Source organism: Cheilinus undulatus, linkage group 16 (assembly GCF_018320785.1).
Source record: "Cheilinus undulatus linkage group 16, ASM1832078v1, whole genome shotgun sequence".
Lineage (NCBI taxonomy): Eukaryota > Metazoa > Chordata > Actinopteri > Labriformes > Labridae > Cheilinus > Cheilinus undulatus.
In genome coordinates this window covers 2,162,592-2,187,938 of record NC_054880.1, presented here as the reverse complement: position 1 = coordinate 2,187,938, position 25,347 = coordinate 2,162,592, and the positions used below count along the sequence as shown (strand labels likewise).

The window sequence follows — 25,347 nt, the reverse complement described above, 5'->3', positions numbered from 1 at the left end:
AAAGCACCAAGAAATGGTTGGAGACAAAGCTGGAGAGTTCTGAAGTGGCCAGCAATGAGTCCAGATCTAAATCCCATTGAACACCCATGGAGAGATCTCAGAACTGCTGTTGAAGAAGGAACCCTTCAAATCTGAGAGACCTGGAGCAGTTTGCAAAAGAAGAGTGGTCCAAAATTTCAGTTGGGAGGTGTAAGTAGCTTGTTGATGGTTATAGGAAGTGATTGGTTTCAGTTATTATTTCCCAAGGGTGTGCAACCAAATATTAAGGTGAGGGTGCCAACAATTTTGTCCAGCCCAGTTTTTGAGTAAAATTATGTCAGTGTTGTCTTTTTCCTTCAGATTTTTTGTGTTGTCCAATGCACATAAAGGCAATAAACACATGTATACCAAAACATTTGTTGATTGCAACAGTTTCTGGGAGAAATGATGTATTTTCTGGAAAAATTCCAGGGGTGCCAACATTTTCGTCCATGACTGTAAAGGACAATAATGATTTAACCCGGCATAGCTGTATGACAACATCCTTACAAATTAAAGCTGCAAGCAGCATTTGTCGGGTCCTCGCTCTGTCGCATGTCCCTCATGCCCGTTTGACCTCCACTTTGAGGGTTTCATCCCTTTTTGACCCTTTGACCTGCTCAAAGTTAGACTGAGGTGTGTACCTGCAGCTCTGTCAGGAGCCTCAGACTTTATTATAATGGGTGTGTATTACACATTCCATTTTCCCGCCTTCAGTGAGTCACATGACCAGCTGCACTGAACTGTCAATCAGTGAGTGACATCATCACCAACTGCTCTGTGTTTCAGGAGTCAAATTGACTGAAATTTTTTTTAACCTCACCTCACAGATGCCACAATTTTGACCAAATCTCTGTAAAAATAAGATATTTTTGTTGTAAATTTTGTCAGGAATCCATCCATGTAATTTTTAAAGCTGTAGGACCTTTGTTTTTTTGTGTAGAGGCCCAACTGCTGCAGCTCATGTGGCACTGAATTCTACCACCCCATTCATTTGAATGGGGGCAGCAGGGAGGGCTTCTTTGGGGCTGACCAACTTTGAGGGCTTGCCATTCGGAAACCATTCAAGAGACAACAAATTCCTGTTTGAGATAGGTTAGGGGTGTCAGTGCGTGATTTGTGGGTCTCGATGAGATGAGCGTTTCAACGTTGGTTTGATCTCTCTGCGACATTGCTACTGGCCGTGAGGGCCGTTTTAGTGTGCCTAGGTGGTGCTATAGAGCACATTTGGCATGTTTGGAGTTAATTTTTTCATTTTATCTTTTTTTTTTACAGAATCTGAGGTGTGTGCCAATTTTGGTGAGTTTTTGAGCATGTTAAGGGGGTCAAATTAAGGTTGAAAGTCCTGGTGGAATAAGAAGAAGAAGAAAGAACCGGACGAAATACAATAGGGTCCTTGCCCTTTGGGCAGCGAGGACCCTAAATATAAGATGGCTTTGACCCTTGACCGCCAAAATCATTTTTTTTCAGCCTTGAGTCTGAGTTTTGTTTTTTATCAGACTTGACAAAATTCCCTTCATGCATTCTTAAGATATTGTGTTCACAGCAGTTCTACAACATGTAGAAATAACATCTCTGTCAAAAGAGCGACATGAAAATGATGCTTTTGACAGCTGCCGTTGGTTTTCTGGATTGAGTTCTGTCATTCTATTTAATGTTATCTGTCATTAAACACCATCCAGTATTTTTGTGTTGTGATTTTAGATAAAGGGGCTGTAGGAAAGGGATCGAAACAGAGTGTACATGTGTGACTGTGGTTGTCCTCAGTGAAGTGTGTCAGTCTGTGCAGAAACTTCCAGCTGCAGCAGTCAGTTCAGGTTCTGTTCAGTCTGACTGAGGGAGGTTTTTGTACCACGCTTTTTCACTGTGTGAAGCAACCATATGTGCTACAAGCAAATTCTCCTTTACAGTAGTAAACTGCTGCGTCTTCAGCCTGGACTCCACTGATGGTCAGAGTGAAGGAAGAGTGTGATCCACTGCCTGAAAAACGATCGGGAATCCCTGATGATCGAGTGCTAGCTTTATAAATGAGGAGTTTAGGAGTTCCTCCATCTTTCTGTTGGTACCAGAGTAGGGAATGGGCACTGTCCCGTAGATACACATTGACACTGGTCCTACATGAGATGGTGACGGAGGCTAGAACAAAACTAGCCAAAGATAGATCTGTGATGATTTAAACTAGATTAAAATGTAATTTTAGTTTTCTATGGACATCAAAATTCAGTGTTTTTTCTCCACTGTGGGTAAATCTGTCAAAAAACAATGTCTCTGTATCTCTTTTGCCTCTCAGCTGTAGAAAGCAGGGATCCCAGGTTTGGCAAGGTGCAGAGAATACACCACCATGGTTTGGTACCAGATTTAGTCAAGAGAATAAATGCGTCGACTAACAGTAGAGACTAGAATGTGAGGACTTTTTATGGACTAAAACTTGACTAAAATGTTTTTCAGTTTTACTTGACTAAAACTAGACTAAAGCTTTAAGGGGTAGAAATGACTAAAATGTGACTGAAACTAAAAGACTAAGACTGAGATTAAAATTAAAAATGGCTGTCAAAGTTAACACTTCTGTCCCTGCCTGGATCACCTTTTGTATTAAGCCTTGTGACCGCATACAAGTCATTGTAACCCTGGAGTATTGACTATGGTAAATAGCATGTGGCCTTGAACTAAATTTATTCTTACAGCAAAGGGTATCCAGGATTTCAAACAAAGTCTCTAACTTTGGAAGTCAATGCTTTGAGACACTGGAAACTATCATAACTTAGCCAAAATTACCAAGATAACAGGGGATTTTCTATTTTGTATGTACTGTGTTGCTTTAATTATTTATAAACTGTCATTTTAAAAAATAGTGCTTTGTCTGTGTGTGACTGTGGTTGTCCTCAGTGAAGTGTGTCAGTCTGTGCAGAAACTTCCAGCTGCAGCAGTCAGTTCAGTTTCTGTTCAGTCTGACTGAGGGAGGTTTTTGTACCACACTTTTTCACTGTGTGAACAGATCATACTTGCTAACAAGAAATTCTCCTTTACAGTAGTAAACTGCTGCATCTTCAGCCTGGACTCCACTGATGGTCAGAGTGAAGGAAGAGTGTGATCCACTGCCTGAAAAACGATCTGGAATCCCTGATGCTCGAGAGCTAGCATGATAAATGAGGAGTTTTGGAGTTCCTCCATCTTTCTGTTGGTACCAGGACAAACGGTGGTATGGGTAGTCACTGCTATAATAAACATCCTGACCGGTCCTGCATGAGATGGTGACAGAGGCTCCCAGAGCAGAGCTCACTGCTGCAGGCTGAGTCACTGTGACCTGTTCTTTACACTCTAAGAGACAAAGACAAAAAGCAGCATCATGGTTTTGTGGCCTTCATTTCAGAGAGATGGATGTTGATAGAGGAGAGGAGTTTGATTGTCTGGACTTTACCTGTCAAGCAGCAGCAGAGGAGAGTCGTGATGAGGACACAGATCAGAGTCATTTTTGTGATGAGGAGGAGGATTTGTGTGTGTTGTGTTGTGATGGAGGACAGCTGTCAGTCATCCAGTGTTCAAGTGTCAGGACTATAAACTCTCCCAGAGCACTGGAGCATGGAGCTGCTGATGCAAAGTGGCTCTACATGGAAATGATCACTCTTGGATCACACTCAAAAATTTTATCATTCAATCAGTTTTGCTGGGTAGACACCAGTTTGGAAATATTTCATGTACTGTTTATTTTTAGTTAATTTTGTGAAATATCATCTGTTTTTTCTTTTTTTTTTTAAATTAAACTCTTGGTAATTTCTTTGCTTACCATCCACCTGCTACCAACTTGTTTAACATCCATGACATATCACACCTGCTTTTTATTTTCTTTTTTCTTTCGTTAATTTATCTATTTTATTTCTTTGTTTATTTGAGACACAATGTGGTTCATCTTTTTTCTGTTAGCCATTACACTTTAAATCCTTCAAACAGTTTGAATATGAAAATATGAACATAAATCTCAGGATTTTGGCCAAAAATTTAAGTTTGATCAAGTTTTTAGTTAAATGTCAAAATGTTTGTTTGTCTAGAACGTTAAGAGTAAAATGTTAATATCATCATTTGACTGATTTGACCTAAATTTAAAATACAAAATATTTAGTATCTTATAAATGTCAGTATCATGTTTGATTTGCTCTGCAGTACGTTGCCAAAACGCTCCTCAGCAGTTTGGTTTTACACTTTGCTTCCCCCTGATGCACGTCCACCTGACCAAATTACGACACAGTTATGAATTCTTCAAATGAAAGGCAGGAAAAACTTCATGGAATTTGTGTGATTTATGTGTCAAGTTACACTGATTTCCTTTCTTATCCCACATTTGAATGGCATCTTATGAAGATATTTCTGTTCTATGATACCCAGACAGCTTTCAGTGTCCCGCTGAGGTGCTGTAGGTGAGCCATGAGAGGTCATTTACAGTAACTAAAAACCATTGAAATTGAAAAGAAAATCCAGTTTCATAAAACATAAAATCATAATCATAAAACACTTGTTTATATGTTGTCATTTTAAGTTTCAGAAGTAATAAAACACAACCAGAGTTTTTCACTCATATCTCTTTCGCATCATTTATTTTGTCTGATGTAATGAACCAGTTCAACCTTATCAACCGGTGTCATGGTTTAACTGGTGTTGGATTAAGTGGTGACACTGTCACTGGACAGTGGACACTGAGACATTAATGCCACTTGTGAAGAGCAGGCCACAAAGAACATGAACAGAGATGGATATAAGAACCAGAAATTTAAGTGACCTGCAGATGCTTGATCAAAAAGAAAATAAATGGCAGTAGCTCAAAAATTCTATTTCATGATCCCACAAATCCTTTACGAGAACTAGTGAGTTAATCTATATCTGAAAGCAAAGCCTTTGCATTAAGTTCCCCAATTTATGAAACAAAAATATGATCAATTAGGGTATAGATTTTAGTCTCATGTTGTGTTTGTACACAATTTTTGGCGGGCCCCAGAAGATTTTCAGGTAACAAATTGACTGAAGTTTGGGGCTGCCCTAGAACACACAGTATGCCTGTAGGTGTTACTCAGAGACCGACAGTCACCAGTGCTATCCAATCAGAGGACTTTGTGTTTTGTGAAAAACAACATTTCTAAGGAGGCGCATGCTGGCCTTGTGCATAGACCTCTTCATAGAGTTCAGTGTTAATTCTGTCAGCTGTTTAAAATGTCATCTTAGTCTTTAGATTGAATTTGTTTTCTTTTAGTTTTATTTACATTTTAGTCACTTTTAACCTTTACAGTTTTATTTTTATTTTTGGTCGACGAAAAAGTCCTTACCTTTAACCTTTCTATGGTGTTCGGATTTGTAAGATCCGTTTTCAGTTTTTATTAAAAGAAAAATGATCTGAGAAATTATTTTTTCAGACTCAGACTCATTGGCCTTGGCTCATTTTCTGTGAAGAACATATATCAGAACACATTTTCAATGACCACACACTTCATACCCCCCCACACGTTTGTATTACAAACAGGATGTTCGGGTCCAGTGGACCCAGGGCTAAAAAAAGTGTGGAAATTGTAGGTCCTGTGCGGTACTTTCGGGCACAGCGGAGTTGTGATGTAAGAAAGCAGCAATAAAAGGCTGGTGCAATTATGGTGGAAGAGATGGCATGGGTGCTTTTAAGCACCAGTTTTATCAGAACTTGACGACATTTCTTGGTTAAAAGAAGAACAAAGAACAGCAGTGAGTTGTTTTCTTTTCAAAAAACACAAAAGTTGTGTACTGACATGTCTACAGTTGCCATGGTTGGCGTTATTCCTCGGTAGCTGCATATGCGCACCTCAGTCACAGCTATGTCACGTGTTTTGTTGCTCTGATTTTTTATGAAATTTGGCTTCATTTGTAAATTTGTTGAAATTTTCCTCTCATATCTAGATTATATTACATTTTAATAAAAACAAACCAAAAACGAGAAGCACTTTAATTCATAAATGTGATCTAACAAAGGCAAAAGGCTGATATAAAATATAAATGCTTTTTATACTGCTTGTAATTGGGATGAAGTAAATATCTGTTGAGTAATTTAACATAAGATTGTTTGATTATGTTAAATTAAAAACCCACAAATGCAGCGGGTCCACCAGACCCACGAACACCGGCTGAAAAACAAAAATATAAACACCAGACAAGGGTTAAGTCTTTACTTTTAGTCACAACGTTTGTTGTCTTTCAACCAATTTAGTCAGCCAGACTGTAAAATTAGTATAAATGTAAACACTCATCCTGATAAGATTTCATTACTTTAAGTTATTTATTATCCACTGATAAAAATACAGACATACTTTAAGATGTATATTTTTGGGCTTTTTATCTTTATTTCAGAGAGGAGGACAGAGGATAGAGCTGGAAACAGGGATGAGAGAGTTGGGGAGAGACATGAAGGAAAGGAGCCACAGGCCAGACGTAAACCCAGGCTGCCTTATTATGGGCTGCAACCTAACTACCAGACGAGTCGTAGCTTGGGGGCCGTATCAGACCCCCAAAAACTCCCCAGTCAGTCTCCAAAAGATGAGTACATTCAGAAAATGTGAGGAGAAAGAAAATGTCCTGTTTTTTTAATATTTTTTGTCTTAAAATCCTTACATCTTAATCAAATTGACCCCAAAACGATAAAGACTACAATAGTTTAATCAGAAATAACATAATGTTTGAGCCAAAATCCACCTTTGTCAGCTATTAGAAGTGAATATGACGCTTGATAATCCCATACTTATCAGTCCAGTTGCAATTAAATCTGCACTTTCTCATGTCAACTTTCCTTCCAGAGTCTAATTTTCCTGCCAGAGAATCAAACAAAAGATGTGTTTCCTGCATGTGTTTTTCACCAACCAGGATGCAGCATTTTAGCATCAGACCTAGGGATGGACATTATGACAGTCCTGGAAATATGTAGCTAAAATATTACAATCGCCCCCTTGTGGCTGGCTGCAGTATAGATGTTAAGGACTGATCTCACAGTAAATGCCTAAAATGTTCTTACTTTTTGAAAGAGAAGAAAAAAAAAATCAAAAATAACATGTGTATTAGACTAAAGCTATTATTTTATTCTAGTTATTTTGACAAAATCCATCTAAATCTAGTTAAAAGACAGAACCTGGCCTTTGTTTTAATGTAGTTGATGACCCCTGCACTCAGCCATCTGCCCACCATAATACTGACATTCTTTATAAATACAGTGGAGAAATCTGGATTCTGACTGTTCTTCAGTCCAGCACTAACATTTTAGTCTCATTTTAGTCTCCTTGACAAAAACTCAACTTACATTTTGTCAGAGTTTTAATAATGAAATATCTATGTTAAGCTAGTCTAGTCTTGCTTATGGAACCAAAGGTAGTTGACTAACATTTTTAGTCATCATTTTAGTTGACATTAATGAAACCTGTATTATTCAGGGCTGCACGGACCTACAGTCTCGGAACTGGCATAGCCTCAACCCAGAAGCATAAATCAGACCTGACAGTTTATTTCTGCTCACATGAAGGTGGTATGGATACCAAATTAAGCATGTTAAAATGACATTGAATAGGAACCCTTTCAAAAAAACGCTCCAAGACTGATCAGTTAGAGATTGTTAAAAAAAATCAGTTTTGTTAACTTACCAATCCAAAACTGCTATTTCAGCACTATTTTAGCTGAGGTAATATAATACTTTTTAAGTTTAGAGCAAAAAGTATTCATTCGCTCTAAATATTTGTTTTCTGTTATTCAGCAATCATTCCTTAAGCCAGGGTTGTCAAACTCAATCACAGCAGGGGCCAGATTCTGGATTCAGGACTAACCTGGGGGCCTAACAGGGTCACCTTTTAACCAGAAACTGTCAACCTTGTTTCACTGGAAAAAAAAAAAAAAAAAAAAAAAAAAATTATATATATATATATATATATATATATATATATATATATATATATATATATATATATTAAAAAGTTTGCATTTGAAAAGTTAAAAAGATACATTTCAAGGCTCAAAGTCTGAGAAAAGTAAAATTTATCAGTTCAGAAGGTCAAAACATGAAATTAAAATTGAAAAATATTTTTAAAGGCAAATTTATTAGAAAGAAAGTCAAAATCATAAGTTTAAAAGGTCAAAATATGAAATAAAATTTGTAATCATGAAATTGGAAGTCAAAATATGATTCCAAATTCTAAAAGGTCAAACTATGGGATTATGAAGTCAAAGTTTGGAGTGGAAAATATGAGGAAAATACATAATAATAATTGGTTAAAAAGGTCAAAATATCATTTAAAAATTAGAATTATGAATCTGTAGGGTTTCATCAGGATGTGTTTGGGCATTTGGCACTTTTGCACCATGAATGAAGTTACCGACTCAGTTAAAGAAGTCTCACCTGTGGGATAATTAAAAAATCACACCGAACTAAGAAATATGCTCACTTCAAGGAAAATAATAGTTTTATTTTCCTATTTGAGCTTTACCATTTGAACCAAGAGCTGCGTCCAGCAGTTTGTTTGTGTTAAAGTCAGAGAGCCGTGTCTCTCTACTGTCAGAGGTTTTTGTACGACGGCTCAATGAGTTTGTATCACTGTGGTACACGTTCGGTGGAGGAACCAGACTGGAGTTTGGAAGTAAGTTTCAGTACTAATACTTAAAACTTTGATGTGGGGAAAATGCTTAATTATTTTTTTTTGTTTTGTTTTTGTTTTGATGTAGATACTTATTTGTGTTTAAATTTGACTCTTGAAGTTTTTCACGTCTTTATTTCATCCTCCCTCACTATGGAGGTTTACTCCAATCAGCTTTTACTCAATGATTCTCTTTCTGCTCCACATTTCACAAAGTGATGATCTACAAGAGTATTTGAAAAAGTAGAACAAATCTATGATCTCATTTGTTTTATATTTAAAAAGATATTTTTCTGATATATTTTTTTATGATTAGACAACAGAACAAATATTTGGTTTTAGCCTGTTAAAAATGCTAAAATGAAATTTTGGTTTAATCCAGATGCAATTTTTTAATCATTATTTCATCTGAATATCTATTGTAGTCTGATCTCTGTTGAACCTCTCAGTGTGATGATGGTCTCTGTGCTGATGTGCATGAGAGGCTTCTTAAAGGGAAGTGAAACAATGTGTGAGTGAATGACTGGTGGAGCAGAAAAAACATCTGACAGAAAGTCCTAAAAAAAGAAAATCAACTGTCACACATTCAAGCTGTCCAAGTGTTTGATTGGCTGCTGTGTGCTCCCTGTCCTCTAAGCTGATTGGTGTCTCCTAGGTGATGCGCGTCCCACCCTGACGGTGCTGCCCCCCTCCCGAGAGGAGCTGCAGCAGGGTACCACGGCCACGCTCATGTGCCTGGCCAACAAGGGCTTCCCCTCAGGCTGGAGTCTGGCCTGGAAGGTGGACGGCAGCAGCAGCATCAGCGGGGGAGGAGAGCAGGAGCCCTGCGGTGCTGGAGACGGGCAATCTCTACAGCTGGAGCAGCACCCTGAGGATCACTGCAGACCAGTGGAGGAAGCTGGGCTCTGTGACCTGTGAGGCCACCCAGGGCTGCCAGGCTCCAGTCACAGAGACTCTGATGAAAGATAAGTGCTCCCAGAACTGACTCACTGGGACTCTGCTGCTGCTTTAAATTTTTAATGGTACAATTTACCAGTTTGTTGCTTTTTGACTGAGAGTGTTTATGTCTGGATAATAAAAATCCGCTCATGAAATCCCTGAGTCAAATAAATCCTCTTTCTTTTGAGTATAATCATGGCAAACATACTAGAAGGAATGCCAATAGAAGCAAGGAAGGTAAATCCAAGAACGAACAACTTTTACATTTCTGATTGCTCATTTAAAAAAATATGCACAAATTTAAAAAAAAAAGGTTTAAAGGAAACAACAAAATAATTAAATAAATAATGAACCTGCAAATAAGTTTGTGTTTGTGTACATCTGTAGTTTTTTTCTAAAACAAACAAGAACATGAAAACAACGAACCTGCATGCACATTTGTGACTAAAAATGTTTTATGGAAGAATTAAAGGCAGGTCAAAAACATCAACTGAACTACATCAAATCATGTTTTATATATATCTTCTGGTTTAGGTTTATGAAAAGAAAAACTATGTTTTTGATTGATGAAATATTTAAATCTGTTAAATAAAGCGCATTACCGTCAGCATAGAGAGATATAAAATCATAAAAGGAGCACTACAAACTTTAATTTCTGCAAAAGCTGAACTGACTTAATTTGCAAAGAGATAGACATGTATCTAGATATAAAAGTAGATATTTGCATTTCTACATTACATATTTAAATTTTCTGACGTTTACTAAACTTTTATAGATGTCATATAGTTTCTTTTACAAGATCTACTGATGCAGCAAATTTTTAAACCCCCAAAAACAATCCCAGTTATTCTGAAAAGGTTTTATCAGAAGGAATATCAGTAATCTTAAATACGTGTATGTTTATCTTTAGTTTTGAAGGAAGATTTCATAAATAAATAACATATTTAATGTGTCATTCTTTAGAAAAAAAAAACTTGTTGCAAGATGAAAATACCTCAAAAACTGATGGAAGCTTCTGTTTTAAGCCTGTCTTTCAAACTTTTTATTAAATAACAGTGACATTACAATGAAAATCTGGAGGAAATCCAACATTTTTCATGAAACAAAAGTTTTAAAATAGTAATTTTGTTCAAACTAATTAAAAAATTGTCACGGTAACCATGGAGTCAAATAGAAGAAATATATATCTGTAAAATATAATGTAAATCTGTTAAATAAAGCATCATGTCATCAGCAAAGAGAGCTATAAAATCTGTAGAACTGATGCAACAGTGACCATGTCATACAACAAAAGCTGAAGTAACTTAAATGTAGTCAAAAAAAGATGAACAAGAAATATCTAATTTGAACATTTTTGATTTATTACGTTTAGACACAAAACATGGTGCTCAAAATCAAAAATACATTAGATTAATTCTTTCCCAGGCTCCTCATCAGTGACATCATTATTGTTCAGACAAAATGTTTTTGGATCTGAAAGACTCTAAACACCATTTAAACAAGAGTTCAAAATCTATATTTTATAAAATATGAACAGTGCCCCCTTCAGAAGAAAGATTACAGTGTTTTATGTGTAACTGAACATACCTTAAATCAACAAAGTACCGCTCATATCTAAAGAGAGAAGTAAGAAAAAACAGTCCTTGCATTTTTATTGCCAGAGCCCATAAATATTATGTCTTTAAAATAAATAAATAAATAAATAAAATCTTGGTAGAATCTTAAATCTTGACTGTAGCCAGTACTAAGATACGTTTGATTGTTTGTTAAGTTTATTTTTAGATGATCCTGGTAGTCAAAATGTACTGAACAGTAAGACTGTCACATGAATGTCTTGAAGTGAAACCTATCTGTTTCTAGTGTCCAGCAGTGATGCATCTCTGTTTCCATGGTTACCGAGTTTCATTTGGTGGGGGGAGGACCAACAGAGCGAATAGTTTCCTCTTCTCTAACCAAATGTTTGTGGTTATTTTTTTCTGTCTGAGTCACCATCTAACTAATCAAATGTTGTGAATAAATTCGAGAGTTGCCATTAAAATATTCCTAAATGTAAATTATAAAAAAAAGAGCGTATTTGATCCATTTTCTTTATTTCTATAGAATACACATTAATGTTTCAGATCATCAAACTAATTCTAATATTGGACAGCGATTTCATCTATTAAGGGGAAAAATGCTATCCAAATGTCCCTGGCCCCTATGAAAATAAATGCCCCTTTATTAAATAATGAATTGACTGTAGTTAACATTTTTTTGAAAGCTAAAGTTTAATTTTTCCAGCCACATCCAGGTCTGATTACTGTCAGACCTTATATTAATGCAAATGACAGAATATTTTTCAAGTCATCAGCCATTAGAGCATAACTCAAATGTGTCTGAGCAAACCTTATAATGATAACCATTTTTTAAAATAAAAATCTCAAAATGCACTGTTCCACATTATTATGCAAAACAGAGTTTTAAAAGATTTTATAGGTTGTAAAGAACTGAAAATGGTCATTCATTGAATTTGCAGCAGTAGGAGGTCATATTTACTGAAATCAAAAGTTATTTCAAACAAAAACATCTTAACAGGCAAAGTTAAGACATTTGTGGCTGATTCAGAGCACAGACGGGTTCGTGCAGATAAGCATAATGAGGAAGTTTCCTGGTTGGGAGCTTTGCAAGATGGATTTGCCAGAAAGAAACACAGAAACGGGAAAATCAATCTGCTTTGCAAGGTTGTGAGCCTGTTTTGTCACTTGTAGACTTGACAAATTCTAACATCTATTGTTTCCCTTTTACTTAAAGGGACATTTCATTAAAAAGAGATTTTTTTTAAAAAATCCCTCAAAGCCACGAAAAACTGCACTTAGAGTTTGACTAAAATGTCTAGTGAGAAGTTCCAACCTTTATTCTGAAGGGCACAAACAGCGTTGCACCGGAAGTGATTATCATATGAGCGTTTTACTCTGTGTTTGGCAACATGGCGGCGAATAAAATAATGTTTTAATCTGCGTCACTTTGTTATGAGAGATTAGCGATTCTATTCTCCCAGAGGCTCATTCTGTCGACTGAATGGACTTTGAGCTTTAAATGTTTTTCTCAGTTTTCTCTCCCTCAGTCATCTGACCGTAAACTACAAAGCTAGCTTAGCTTAGCATTCAAACTGGAGATATGAGTGGTGAAACAGTCAAAGTTGCTGTTTGATGGAGTGGTTGTAGTGTTTTCCAGAATAAATCAGCCAGTATAACTGTGTGAAAATGCCAGGAGTCAAGACACTGAGAGATTTTGTCAACCAGAGACTGACTGCTGCTGCTGAAGAGATTTTTGGAGTCTTTGAAAGAACGATAGCAGAATACGAGGAACAACTTTGTCGATGTAAAGAGGAAAACGAGCGAAAACAGAAACTTCTGGACGATGTTCAGCTTTGCTTTCGCAGAGCAGGTTTGTTCATTTTTCCCTCAGTCATTGTTCTCATTCTGTTTGGACCGACTTTAAACAAATGGACAGTGTTGCAGAAGAGGTTGTATTCTAAGCTTTACGGTAACGGTCGTCAGTGGTTATTTTAATTTCAGTGACTATTTCTCCTATTTCGAAACCAGTTGTTACAGTAAAGGTTAGGAGACGTGATATATACTTTCTGTGGTTCCAAGCGTCAACAATATACCATTTCAAGCCAACAAAATGTGTTTTTAAACTGAGGAAGAACGATCTAATTGTGATTTTTTTGTTGCAACGCAGTATGTGATTGTTTTAAGTTCTTCATGATATGTATTTAACGACACAAGAAAAAAAAACATGTAATATAATGACCAACACATTATAAGATAGTGAAACTAGGGCTGAAAAATTGTTAAATTATATATATAATTGTGATATAATTGTTATTTAGATAATTGTGATCATTTTGACTCATTTTGCAAATTCAAAACACATAGTTGTATTGAAGGGAAAGATAATCTGTACATCATTCTCATTTTGATTAAAAAAACAAAGAAGAAGAAAAGTGGTTTTATTTGTAATTTGTTATTCTAAAAAATGCACTTGACTGTGTGCCTGATGTGTAGGACTTATAATCTCTGCTGTAGACAGAAATATTAAACTGTTTTTTTGACATCAAGTAAGAGAAATATTTCACCTTTTTCAGTCTGAAAATTACATCAGGATATGTTGTGATTTAATCTAAATTTTGACAGTCCTACACACTAGTGCTGAACAATTAATCTAAAATGTACTTAATGTGGAGAAAGTAAATTTGCATGTGAAGAAATTAAGGAGTAGCTCTGTCAACATGAGAAACAGCACAGAGAAACACAGAAACAGGACAACAGGAAGTGATGCTGCCCCTTTATCAGTGCCACCCAAGCCTCAGTGCTGATTGCCTGGTAGTTGCCGGTCAGATAGTATTGTGGACAGAACAGGTGAGACTGCAGAGAGTGAAAACAGAACCAGAGAGGAAGACACACCTTGCAGCAAAGCCAAAATAGCATGTCTTTTGATTAAATGATTTTAGGTGATGATCAGGAAAATGAAATGCAGACACCAACAATCAGCTAAATGCCAAATATCTGCATCAATAATTATCCAGGCTGATAATCAGTCCACCCCTAATGTTCAGTATAATTGCAACCACACATTTTTACCAAGTTGTTCAGCACTACTCAAAAGTTCAAACTTGAAAAACAAACAAGCAGTAGCTAAATCGGATAATTTCACCAATCAACACAAGTGCACATTTTATCTTCTTGTCAGTCCTGCAGTTTTTAATTTTATATTTTGCATTGCATTAGCTAAGATGAAAAAAAATGTGGTTAAATATTTGTTCTGAGATGTAGAGGAGTCTTAACCAGAAATCATGCCATGAAGCAGGGCTGGGCACTCAATTGAAATTTGGATTTAAATGCAATAAATCTCGCTGCAATTTTCAAATCACAAAAGGTGCAATGTTTCTTGAACCTGAAATCTGTTTCAAAATCCCAGTTTAATATAATTTTAGCAGCAGAGATGTTAGGATTGGCACATCAGGCAAACATTCATGTGATGGCAATTAGATTATTTTCCCATTTCGTGGAGCACTGCTAATGAAATTGAACCAGGTGCTACATCATTAGCAGCAAAATTGACCTTCTGACTTGATAAAAAATGTTGATTATTATTTTATTCACATTTATAAATACCTCAGTGATTATAAACTGAATATTTTAATTCACTTATTGTATCTATCAGGGCCTTGTTTTAAATGTTTTGTGGTGTAGGACCTCTAAAACTTTTTTTTCTCTCTCTTTTGCTGTTATTCTCTGTAAAATGTTGGCATTTCTGATTTTGCATTGTTTTAACCTTCTGCTGTAAGCTCTTAGTTCCCTTCATTTCAAGACCCACTTTCTATTTAAAAACACCCTAAATTATTTGGACCACCAAATGCTGGTTCAGAAAAAGATGATGACAAGGGTTCTCAGGGAATATGTTCTGGGCTAAAGTACATTTTATCAAGGAAATATAGAAGACAGTAGCAGTTGACCAATATGAAATTCAGGAGAAGTATAGTATCCATGAAAAAAAAACTTTAAAAACTATCCTGGATCATTGTTTCTTTGTTACATTGAACCTCTGATTGTGACACATTGGAGTTGCATGCAGTTGTAATGTCACATTCTGTTTGTGTTCTTGCATTTCTGTGTGTCCAACAGACAACCAGCAGCTGTCAGTGACTCAAGAAGAGGTTCCCTCTGAGCAGCAGGAGTGGAGCTCCAGTCTGGACCAGGAGGACACTGAGCCTCCACACCTTAAAGAGGAAGAGGAGGAACTTTGGAGCAGTCAGGAGAGACTGGAGGAGTTTAATACCATCAAGTTCCCCTTTGCTCCTGTCCCTGTGAAGACTGAAGATGATGAAGAGAAACCTCAGTCCTCACAGCTTCATGAAATACAAAGGGAAGGGATGAAAACAGGAGCTGATGGAGAGGACTGTGGAGGACCAGAACAGGTCAGGAACTCAGAACCAGAGAGACATTTACATGAGGACAAGACTGAAGACTTCTCTGAATCTGACACTGATTACAGTGATGACTGGAGGGACACCATGGAAAATGATTCTGGATTAAACTGTGTGGAAAACTTTGATGATGATAGATCAGACAGTGACAAGAAATCACACAGCTGCTCTCAGTGCAGTAGAACATTCACAAGGAAATGTCATCTTGCTACACATATGAGAAGGCACCAAAAAGAGAAACCCTCAAGTTGCTCTGACTGTGGTAAAAGATTTAAGTTAAAGTCAAGTCTGGCTAAACACATGGTTATCCACACAGGAGAGAAACCCTTTAGCTGCCCAGAGTGTGATAAAAAGTTTAGCAAATTGTCTCAGCTGAAGTCCCACATGTTTGTCCACACAGGAGAGAAACCCTTCAGCTGCTCTAAGTGTGATAAAAAGTTTAATCACAAGTGTAATCTGACTAAACACATGGTGAGCCACACAGGAGAGCAATCCTTTAGCTGCTCTCAGTGTGATAAAAAGTTTCACGAAAAGGCTCAGCTGAACGCCCACATGTTTGTTCACACAGGAGAGAAACCCTTTAACTGCTCTCAATGTAAAAAAGGATTTAATTACAAGTCTCATCTGAACAGACACATGCTGGTGCACACAGGAGAGAAACCCTTCAGCTGCCCTTGGTGTGATAAAAAGTTTAATCAGAACTCAAATCTGACTTCACACATGGTGATCCACACAGGAGAGAAACCCTCAGCTGTTAGCTCTGTGATCAGAAATTTTCATGGGATAGTCAGGTAAAAAAACACAAGTGTACCGGTGGCCAGACTTCATGAAATAAGAGAGTGAAGAGATAATGAGGAGGACTATGTAAGATGAGATCCAGGCAGCATCTCAGATGTATAAAAAGATGTGCAACAAGAGACTTAAGATGAATACGATGGTTAGAAGAAGATCAGAGAACATCAGTCATATTTAAACTCTAAACCTGCTATACTCAATCCTGCAGCCACTCAGCTGCACACAGATCTTATTAGGATGCACAGATGCATCAGCTTAACATCAGTATCAGCTGATATTATTCTTTTTTGCTTACGTATGCAAACGATATAGCAGGAACGTCTATCATTTGTCAGTGTGAATTGTCTGCTTGCATCTGACATATCTAGCTGATGAATAAGATAAAGCAGTGCAGAAGAAGTAACTTTCTAGACAATCTCTTATCTGATTTCATGGACAAACATGAGAGAAAATATTGGCATTCTATGAGAAAGGACAGAACATAAAAATTGGCTAGATTGTTGTGTTGAACATAAGTGTTGGCCCAAACTTTCACAATAAATGCATCTCTAGTTCTTTTATCACAAGTTGTAATCTTGCTTGGATAATAAACCCCAAAACATTTTTTCAAGTAGAACTTGACAATTGGGAATGCTGTGATACCTTTGTATATCATTCTCCTGTTTTTGTGAGCATCAACAATTCTTTTTCTCATGTCTAAATTTATTTCTTTCATTTTTGCCAGGATGCTTTCTGTAGAGACAGCTCAAAACCTTACTGGAGTTGTCATACCATGTGTCAATGTGAAGATAATCCTCAGTTTTATCTTGATGAAAGCTGTGTTATCTGTATGACAGCCACAGATTAGCTAAAGGTCACACATTAACATGGTCACTCCTTGAACTGTAACACCTGGTTTTAAGAGAGTTAATCAATGACTTTAAGCAATAAAATGAGCAAACCTGCTTCATGTAAATAAAGCAAAACACACATCAGGAAGCAGTGGTCTACAGCAGTGATTCCCAACCCGGGGTCAAACTAACACATACATTTAAAGTTTTTAAACCACAACTAAAAAACCTACCATCAGTAAATTGCTACAGCAAACTTTAATTAAAAGGCAGAATGTTACTGCCTCTAACCAACTTTACCATTCAGAGACCACTCTCTCCTCTCCTGCACCTTCACTGCCTCGGCTCTGACAGCTCCAGCTTTAGTAACGTCGGTGCTGGAGCCAACAGCTCAAACAGGTAGAGCTCAGGACCACCACGGTCCACCACCACTCTACAGCCTGCTTCAGGGGACTCTGGAGGGGGAGAATCCTCCACTTCAAAAGATCGCTATGAGGCAGCAGAGCTGCAGGACTCTGCGTCACTTTCTGGCAAGGGGATGTCACTGTTACTCCCACCTCGTCTGGAAAACCCCGTCCTTTCCCCTCCCTGCTCTCAGTACAAAACTGCCCGTTTTTTGTGCATTTTGTCTGAAGTGGGCGGAGTTAGCTCTGAGCCTGGAGTTAACTTACACTTTCATTTTTCCAAGTGGCTCAAGGGAGGGCTTAGTTTTCTCAGATATATGTCAGGGGGGCCCTGAGGAAAAAAGGTAGGGGACCACTGGACTACAGGACTGTAACTGCTGTGAACACTGCTGCTTTCTATTTTATGTTCATCAAACTCAGTATTAAATAAAGTATGGACGTTTCAGTACTTGAAACTTTGTGGAGGAAGATAAACCCTGATCTTTTAAAGTGCTGCTGTTTCCCTTCAACTTATGAGGACATTTTGTTTAACAAGAAGTATATAATAAAAATCCCTTGATGCCATGAAAAAAATGCATTTAGAGTTTGACTTAAATGTTTTGTGAGAGGCGAGTTCCAACCTTTAGTCTGAAGGACACAAACAGCGTTGCACCGGAAGTGATTATCATGTGAACACTTTACTCTGTGTTTAGGAACATAGCGGCGAATCAGGACAGTTGTCCAATCTCCGTCAATTTTTTTTGAGAGATTAGCAATTCTAATCCCTCAGCGGCTCATTCTGTCAACTGAATGGACTTAAAGCTCTAAATGTTTTTTTCCTCAGTTTTCTCTCCCTCAGTCTAATGTCTATGCCCGTAAACTACAAAGCTAGCTTAGCTTAGCATTCAAACTGGAGATATGAGTGGTGAAACAGTCAAAGTTGCTGTTTGATGGAGTGGTTGTAGTGTTTTCCAGAATAAATCAGCCAGTATAACTGTGTGAAAATGCCAGGAGTCGAGACACTGAGAGATTTTGTCAACCAGAGACTGACTGCTGCTGCTGAAGAGATTTTTGGAGTCTTTGAAAGAACGATAGCAGAATACGAGGAACAACTTTGTCGATGTAAAGAGGAAAACGAGCGAAAACAAAAACTCCTGGACGATGTTCAGCTTCGCCTTTACAGAGCAGGTTTGTTCATTTTTCCCTCAGTCATTGTTCTCATTCTGTTTGGACCGACTTTAAACAAATGGACAGTGTTGCAGAAGAGGTTGTATTCTAAGCTTTACGGTAACGGTCGTCAACGGTTATTTTAACTTTGCTGACCTTTTCTCCTATTTCTAAACCAGTTGTTACAGTAAAGGCTAGGAGAGGTGATATGACCTTTCTGTGGTTCCAAGCGTCAACAATATACCATTTCAAGCCATCAAAATGTGTTTTTAAACTGAGGAAGAAGCAATTGTTATTTTTATAGTATGTGGTTATGTTTTGAGTTCTTCGTATGCATTTTTTAACGACACACGAAAAAAAAATCATTAAACAAAAGAAACAACACAATATAAGATAGTGAAGCTAGGGCTTAACATTTTTTTTAAATATATCTCTTTGTGATCAATTTTGCCTCATATTGCAAATTCAGTGTACATATTTGTATTGAAGGGAATGATAATTTGTACATCACTCTCATTTTGATTCAGGACAAAAATAAAACAAAGAAGAAAAGTAGGATTTTTTGTAAATAGTGGAGGAGATAACCACAACAATTGTTCACTTTGTGATACGAGCATGAAATTTGGTACAGTTATAGCCAACGGCATTCCAAAGAAAACTGGATATGGAGGCATCCTGAATTTTCCAACATGATGCCCATGGCAGCCATTTTTCAAAATGGCCACCAATGATAACGTTTTCTCATCAATTTTCTTATCTGGGATGATAATAAAGGATGACGAAGAATAAAAAAATTAAGAATAATTATTGTGACAGTAGTCATGTGTTACATACAATGTAATAGAGTGGATGTCAAAGCACAGCCAAGGCACACTGATGACACCACTGCTATGAAACTCAGCATGGGGTTCAGTGTCAGCTAAATACATTAGCCATTAATGTCATTATTTCTGTAGTCAGTATCAATCTACTCCTTTTAGTGATAGTTTAGGGGTAGCGTAGTTTAGTTTCCTAAATGCTATCTAATGTTAGTCCCACATCTATTTGACATTGTGCATTTTAGATGTAGTTAGATAGATGCACCTTAATTGACAGGATGTGCCAGCGTGGGAGAGCGTGGCCAAGGGTAACAGAGCTTTACATGGCTTCATGTAGTTATTCAGATGGTGAACAGATCGCACAGGAGTCAAATAGCACTGGATGAATGATCGGGCTAGGTGTAGGTCAGTTTTTACATCTGAACCTGGTTGTATCCCACACCTGAATGTGTGTTTCTGCGGTAAGGTGGTAAAAGGATAACCCCTCGGCCTTTATTGTTAGACAATGTTGATAAAAATGGGTACTATAAACCCTTCTGGACATTGCCTACCAGATGCTGGCCAGTCCAGCTATGAACTTGTCTCCTGGAAATGTAAGAAGAGTTGTGTGAGGCAGTACAAGTGCCAAAAAGCTAAATCAAACTGCACATCCTTTTGTTTCTGTGAAGGAGAATATTGAATTGACTTCTGTGGCAGAAGCGCTTTCCCTCTCTTTTCATTTTTCTTTACCCCATTTTACATCACTTAAAAAACACCTCACTCTCCTTTTCCTTCTCTCTCCCACAGTGTTAATTTTGTCGACTAAAACTATGACTAAAAATATTTGTCGACAGCCTTTTTTCGATGACCAAAACTAGACTAAAATGTAATGTTGTTTATGTTGGACATTCGAAATCCGTGATATTTCTCCACTGTAGGTAAATCCGTAAAAAAAACAATGCAGCTGTAACTTTTCTGCCTAAGCTGTAGAAAGCAGGGACCCCAGGTTTGTAAACCTGTAAATTGTAAATAGTTCTTTTACTCATGTGATCAACAACATTGATCTGAAACTTAATTCAAGTTGCAAGTTCATATACAAATTAGTGTAAATTGTAAATAGTTATTTTACTCTTGTGATCAAAAATATTGATCTAAAACTCTATTAAAGTTTCAAGTTTATATAAAACATAGTGTAAATTTGAAACGGTTCTCTTACTCTTGAGATCAAAAGAGTTGATCTGAAGCTCAATTCTGAGGTGTCTCCAATTTTCTACTTCTTTCTACTCCTTTTTGGAATCATGAAACACTGTGTAGGATGGACTATGAATTGTTTTATCATTGCTTTATTTTTGTTGTTTGTTTGTCCGAATTAAATAAATAAATAAATATAGCAGGTAGCAACTTTTGTTCAAACTGTATCAGTTTCAGGCTTAAAAAATGTCAAACTCAATTTCCATTCCATTTTTTCAATTTCTATGTTTCATATGAAATTGCAAAACTAAAACAACCCCTGTTTAAGCCACATCCATTTCTGATCTAAGCCCTGCCAATTTCTTCCCTAACCCCCACCCTCTCCAATGGCAAGGTAGACAAATTAAACTAATTAGGTCCTTAATATCAGTAAATATCCATTCCTGATAAGAAAATTGATAAGGAAACTGTTATCATTGGCGGCCATGTTGAAAAATGGCTACTTAAAGTAAAACAGCATGTGAAAAAATGAAGGAGAAGCCCTGTCAACATGAGAAACAGCACAGAGTAACACAGAAACAGGAAAACAGGAAGTGATGCTGTCCCTGTGTCAGTGCCACCCAGGCCTTAGTGCTGATTGGCTGGTGGTTGCTGGTCAGCTAACATTGTGGACAGAACAGGTGAGACCGCAGAGAGTGAAAAAAACAAAACAAAACCAGAGAGGAAGACACACCTTGCAGTGAAGCCAAAATAACACGTCCTTAGATTAAATGATTTTAGCTGATGATTAGGAAAATAAAATGCAGACACCAATAATCAGCTAAATGCCAAATATCTGCATCAATAATTATCCAGGCTTATAATCAGTTTATCCCTAATGTCCATTATAATTACAATCACACATTTTTACCATATTGTTCAGCACTACTCAGCTCTTAAGTTTATTTTTTGCATTGCATCAGCTAAGATAAGAAAAAAAAGGTGGTCCAAATATTTGTTTTGAGATGTAGAGGAGTCTGTGTTTAACCAGAAATTGTGCCACGAAATAGGGCTGGGCAAGATTTCTACTTTGTGTCAAAATACCAGTTTAATGCATATTTTTTTTTTTTTTTTTTTTGGAGCAGAGCTGTTCTGATCCACACATTATCTGAGCATTCATGTGTCATTTTTTTCAAGAATAGTTTGCAAAAACATTCTTCTTCAATCCAATTCAGCCCTATTTAGAATAATTTTTTTTACATATGTTGAAGAAATACACAAGATGGTGAATTTAAAAATAATCACATATTGACTTGCAGTTGTAATATTGGGAGTTGAGTTGGGGGATTGCAATTAGATGATTTTCTGATATCATTAAGCCTCACTATGAAATTGAACCAGGTGCCCCATCAGTGGCAGCAACATTGAGCTGCTGACTCAATTAAAAAAGTTCAATATTATTGTATTTGCATCCAGTGATTATGGCTGGAATATTTAATCCACTTCTTGGATCTCTGAGGGCCTTGTTTTAAGTGTTTTAAGGTGTAGGATCCCTAAAACAATGTTTTTTGCTGTTTTTCTCTAAAAATTTTGGCATTCTTGATTTTATATTGTTTCTACCTTCTACTTTAAGCTCTTAGTTCCCTTCATTCAAAGACGCACTTTTAATTTAAAAACACCCTAAATATTTGGACCACCAAATGCTGGTTCAGAGGAAACAATAACAAGGGTTCTCAGAGAATGTGTTCTGGCCTAAAGTACATTTTATCAAGGAAATAAAGGAGAGCAACAGTAGCAGTTGAATAATATGAAATTCAGGAGGAGTACAGGATCCCAGAAAAATACTTAAGAACTGTATCAGAGCATTATTTCTTTGTTATATTGCACCTGTGATTTTGGCACACTGGAGTAGCATGCAGTTATAATTTTCCAATCTGTTTGTGTTGTTGCATTTCTGTGTGTCCAACAGACAACCAGCAGCTGTCAGTGCATCAAGAAGAGGTTCCCTCTGAACAGCAGGAGTGGAGTTCCAGTCTGGACCAAGAGAACACTGAGCCTCCACACACTAAAGAGGAAGTGGAGGAACTTTGGAGCAGTCAGGAGGGACTAGATGGTATTTATACTATCAAGTTCCCCTTTGCTCCTGTCCCCGTGAAGACTGAAGATGATGAAGAGAAACCTCAGTCCTCACAGCTTCATGAAATACAAAGTGAAGGGAAAACAGGAGCTGATGGAGAGGAGTGTGGAGGACCAGAACAGACCTGGAACTCAGAACCAGAGACACTTTTACATTCAGAGACTCAGGACAAGACTGGAGACTGCTCTGAATCTGAAACTGATGGCAGTGAGGATTGGAGGGTTACATTGGAAAATGATTCTGGATTAAACTGTGTGGAAAACTTTGATGATGATAGATCAGACAATGACAAGAAATCACACAGCTGCTCTCAATGCAGTAAAACATTCATTAGGAAATGTCATCTTGTTACACATATGAGAATACACCAAAAAAAGAAACCCTTGAGCTGCCCTGACTGTGGTAAAAGATTTAAACACAAGGCTCATCTTAACTCCCACATGTTTCTTCACGCAGGAGAGAGGCCATTTAGCTCCTCTAAGTATGATAAAACATTTAACAAAAAGTCTACTCTGACAAATCACATGTTAACTTATGGTCAAGGGAACTTCAGCTGTCCTAGGTGTGATAAAAAGTTTAATCACAAGTCTCATCTGAACTCCCACATGTTGATGCACACAGGAGAGAAACCTTTCAGCTGCCATCAGTGTGATAAAAAGTTTAATCAGAAGTCTAATCTGAACAAACACATGGTGATCCACACAGGAGAGAAACCCTTCAGCTGTCCTCAGTGTGATAAAAAGTTTAGTCAGAAGTCTAATCTGAACAAACACATGGTGATCCACACAGGAGAGAAACCCTTCAGCTGCCCTCAGTGTGATAAAAAGTTTAGTCACAAGTCTTATCTGACTTCACACATGGTGATCCACACAGGAGAGAAACCCTTTAGCTGTGAGCTCTGTGATCAGAAATTTTCATGGCTTACTCAGGTAAAGAACCACAAGTGTTCCGGTGGCCAGACTTCATAACATAAGAGAAAGAAAATCTAACGAGGAGGACTATGTAAGATGAGAACCAGGCAGTATCTGAGATATCTAAAAAGATGTGCAACAAGAGACTGAAGATGAATTAGATGATTAGAGGGAGATTAGAGAACATCAGTCAGGTTTAAACTGTAAATCTGCTATACTCAATCCTGCAGCTACTGAGCTGCACACAGATCTTATTGGGATGCACAGATGCACCAGCTTAACATCAGTATAGACTGATATTAACCCTGTTTGCCTACATATGCAAATAATATAGCAGGAACGTTTATCATTTATCAGGGTTTATCTGTTGTGCCTGATGAATTGTCTGTTTGCATCTGTCATATCTAGCTGATGAATAGAATAAACCAGTGCAGAAGTAATTTTCTGGACAATTTTTGATCTGATTTCATGGTCAAACATGAGAGAAAATGTTGGCATTCTACAAGAAAAAAAAAAAATTAAAAATCGGTTAGATTGTTGTGTTGAACATTAGTATCGGCCCAAACATTCATAATCAATGCATCTCTTGTTCTTTTATCTAAAATTGTAGTCTTGTTTGGAAAGTAAACCCCAATTTTTTTTCAAAAGTAGACATTTCGGCCGTATACTTGATTCATTGCAAGTCAGACCATTTCTGGTTGGCAATATAAAACACACTGAAACAACAGCACACAACAGAGGCCCTTTAGATCATTGTTTCCAGAGCAAACTCCAACAGTAAATCCTTTCTGTGGAAAAATGAGAGTCACAAATATCACTAAGTGAGGTCATTTCAAAGCTGATGTTTTAACAACCCTTTCCAGACTGAAATACAAATGTAAACTGCAAAAGCATGGACAATCATCATAGAAAAACGTGGAAGACTACCTGCTATTATTGACTGTGATTATCAGCAATATGCTGTATGCTCAGGTGTGGACATATGACCAACTATACGCTGTGCGTTATGCTGTTGTGGACTTCTATTTTCAGGATATTTTTCTTTTTTTTGGTTATTGAAATGCACGGCATGCTTTGAGTCCCTTCAAACAATGCACATTATTCAAACTGTTAAATGTGCATTGTTTTAAGGGAAGAAAAGGGTGTTTGTGGATTGGAGCTCTTGCAACAATATTTGAGTCAGTGTGGCCTCTGAGGGCAAGGTTGAGCACAAGTTGTTGCAGAAATTCAGTTTAAATATATACTTTTGTCTGGCTTGAAGGTGTCTCTTCTGCGGAAGTGGGGTTTTCTTGGTCCGTTCTTGTACAGAGCTCTAGTGATGGTATTCTTTGAGACTACCATTCTAGACTTGGCCAAGTCCTTCACTGGTGTCTCTGCAGTTGTTCCGGGGTCTTTAGACACGTCTCCCAGTAGTTTTCTTTCCTTGAAATCTTTCTCTTTCTACCTCTGCCAGGCTTCTTGTGGACTGTGTGGCTCTCTTTGAATTTCTGGATGATTCTTCTCACTCCAGTTCTTGACATTTGGAAATGCTGTGATACCTTTGTATATTATTCTCCTGTTTTTGTGAGCATCAACAATTCGTTTTCTTAAGTCTAAACTGATTTCTTTTAG

At 37.3% G+C, this 25,347-nt stretch overlaps 1 protein-coding gene and 1 pseudogene across 1 annotated transcript; both read left to right on the top strand.

The window, feature by feature from the left end:
* Positions 1-9,847, top strand: part of LOC121523648 — a 78,498-nt pseudogene extending 68,651 nt beyond the window's left edge.
* A 2,392-nt stretch (positions 9,848-12,239) lies between these two features.
* LOC121523447 (zinc finger protein 320-like) lies at positions 12,240-25,347 on the top strand. Its single transcript, XM_041808351.1, has 4 exons — positions 12,240-13,001; positions 15,245-16,337; positions 18,534-18,742; positions 22,658-25,347. The coding sequence occupies exons 1-4, from the start codon at positions 12,818-12,820 to the stop codon at positions 23,791-23,793; spliced, it is 2,622 nt and encodes an 873-aa protein (XP_041664285.1). The 5' UTR covers positions 12,240-12,817; the 3' UTR covers positions 23,794-25,347.

Excerpts from the sequence above, each read along its gene's own strand:
- LOC121523447 (XM_041808351.1), top strand. The coding sequence starts at position 12,818 with ATGCCAGGAGTCAAGACACTGAGAGATTTTGTCAACCAGAGACTGACT. Across the intron at positions 13,002-15,244 it reads GCTTTGCTTTCGCAGAGCAG|ACAACCAGCAGCTGTCAGTG; the intron begins GTTTGTTCATTT and ends TGTGTCCAACAG. Across the intron at positions 16,338-18,533 it reads AATTTTCATGGGATAGTCAG|AATCAGCCAGTATAACTGTG; the intron begins GTAAAAAAACAC and ends TTTTCCAGAATA.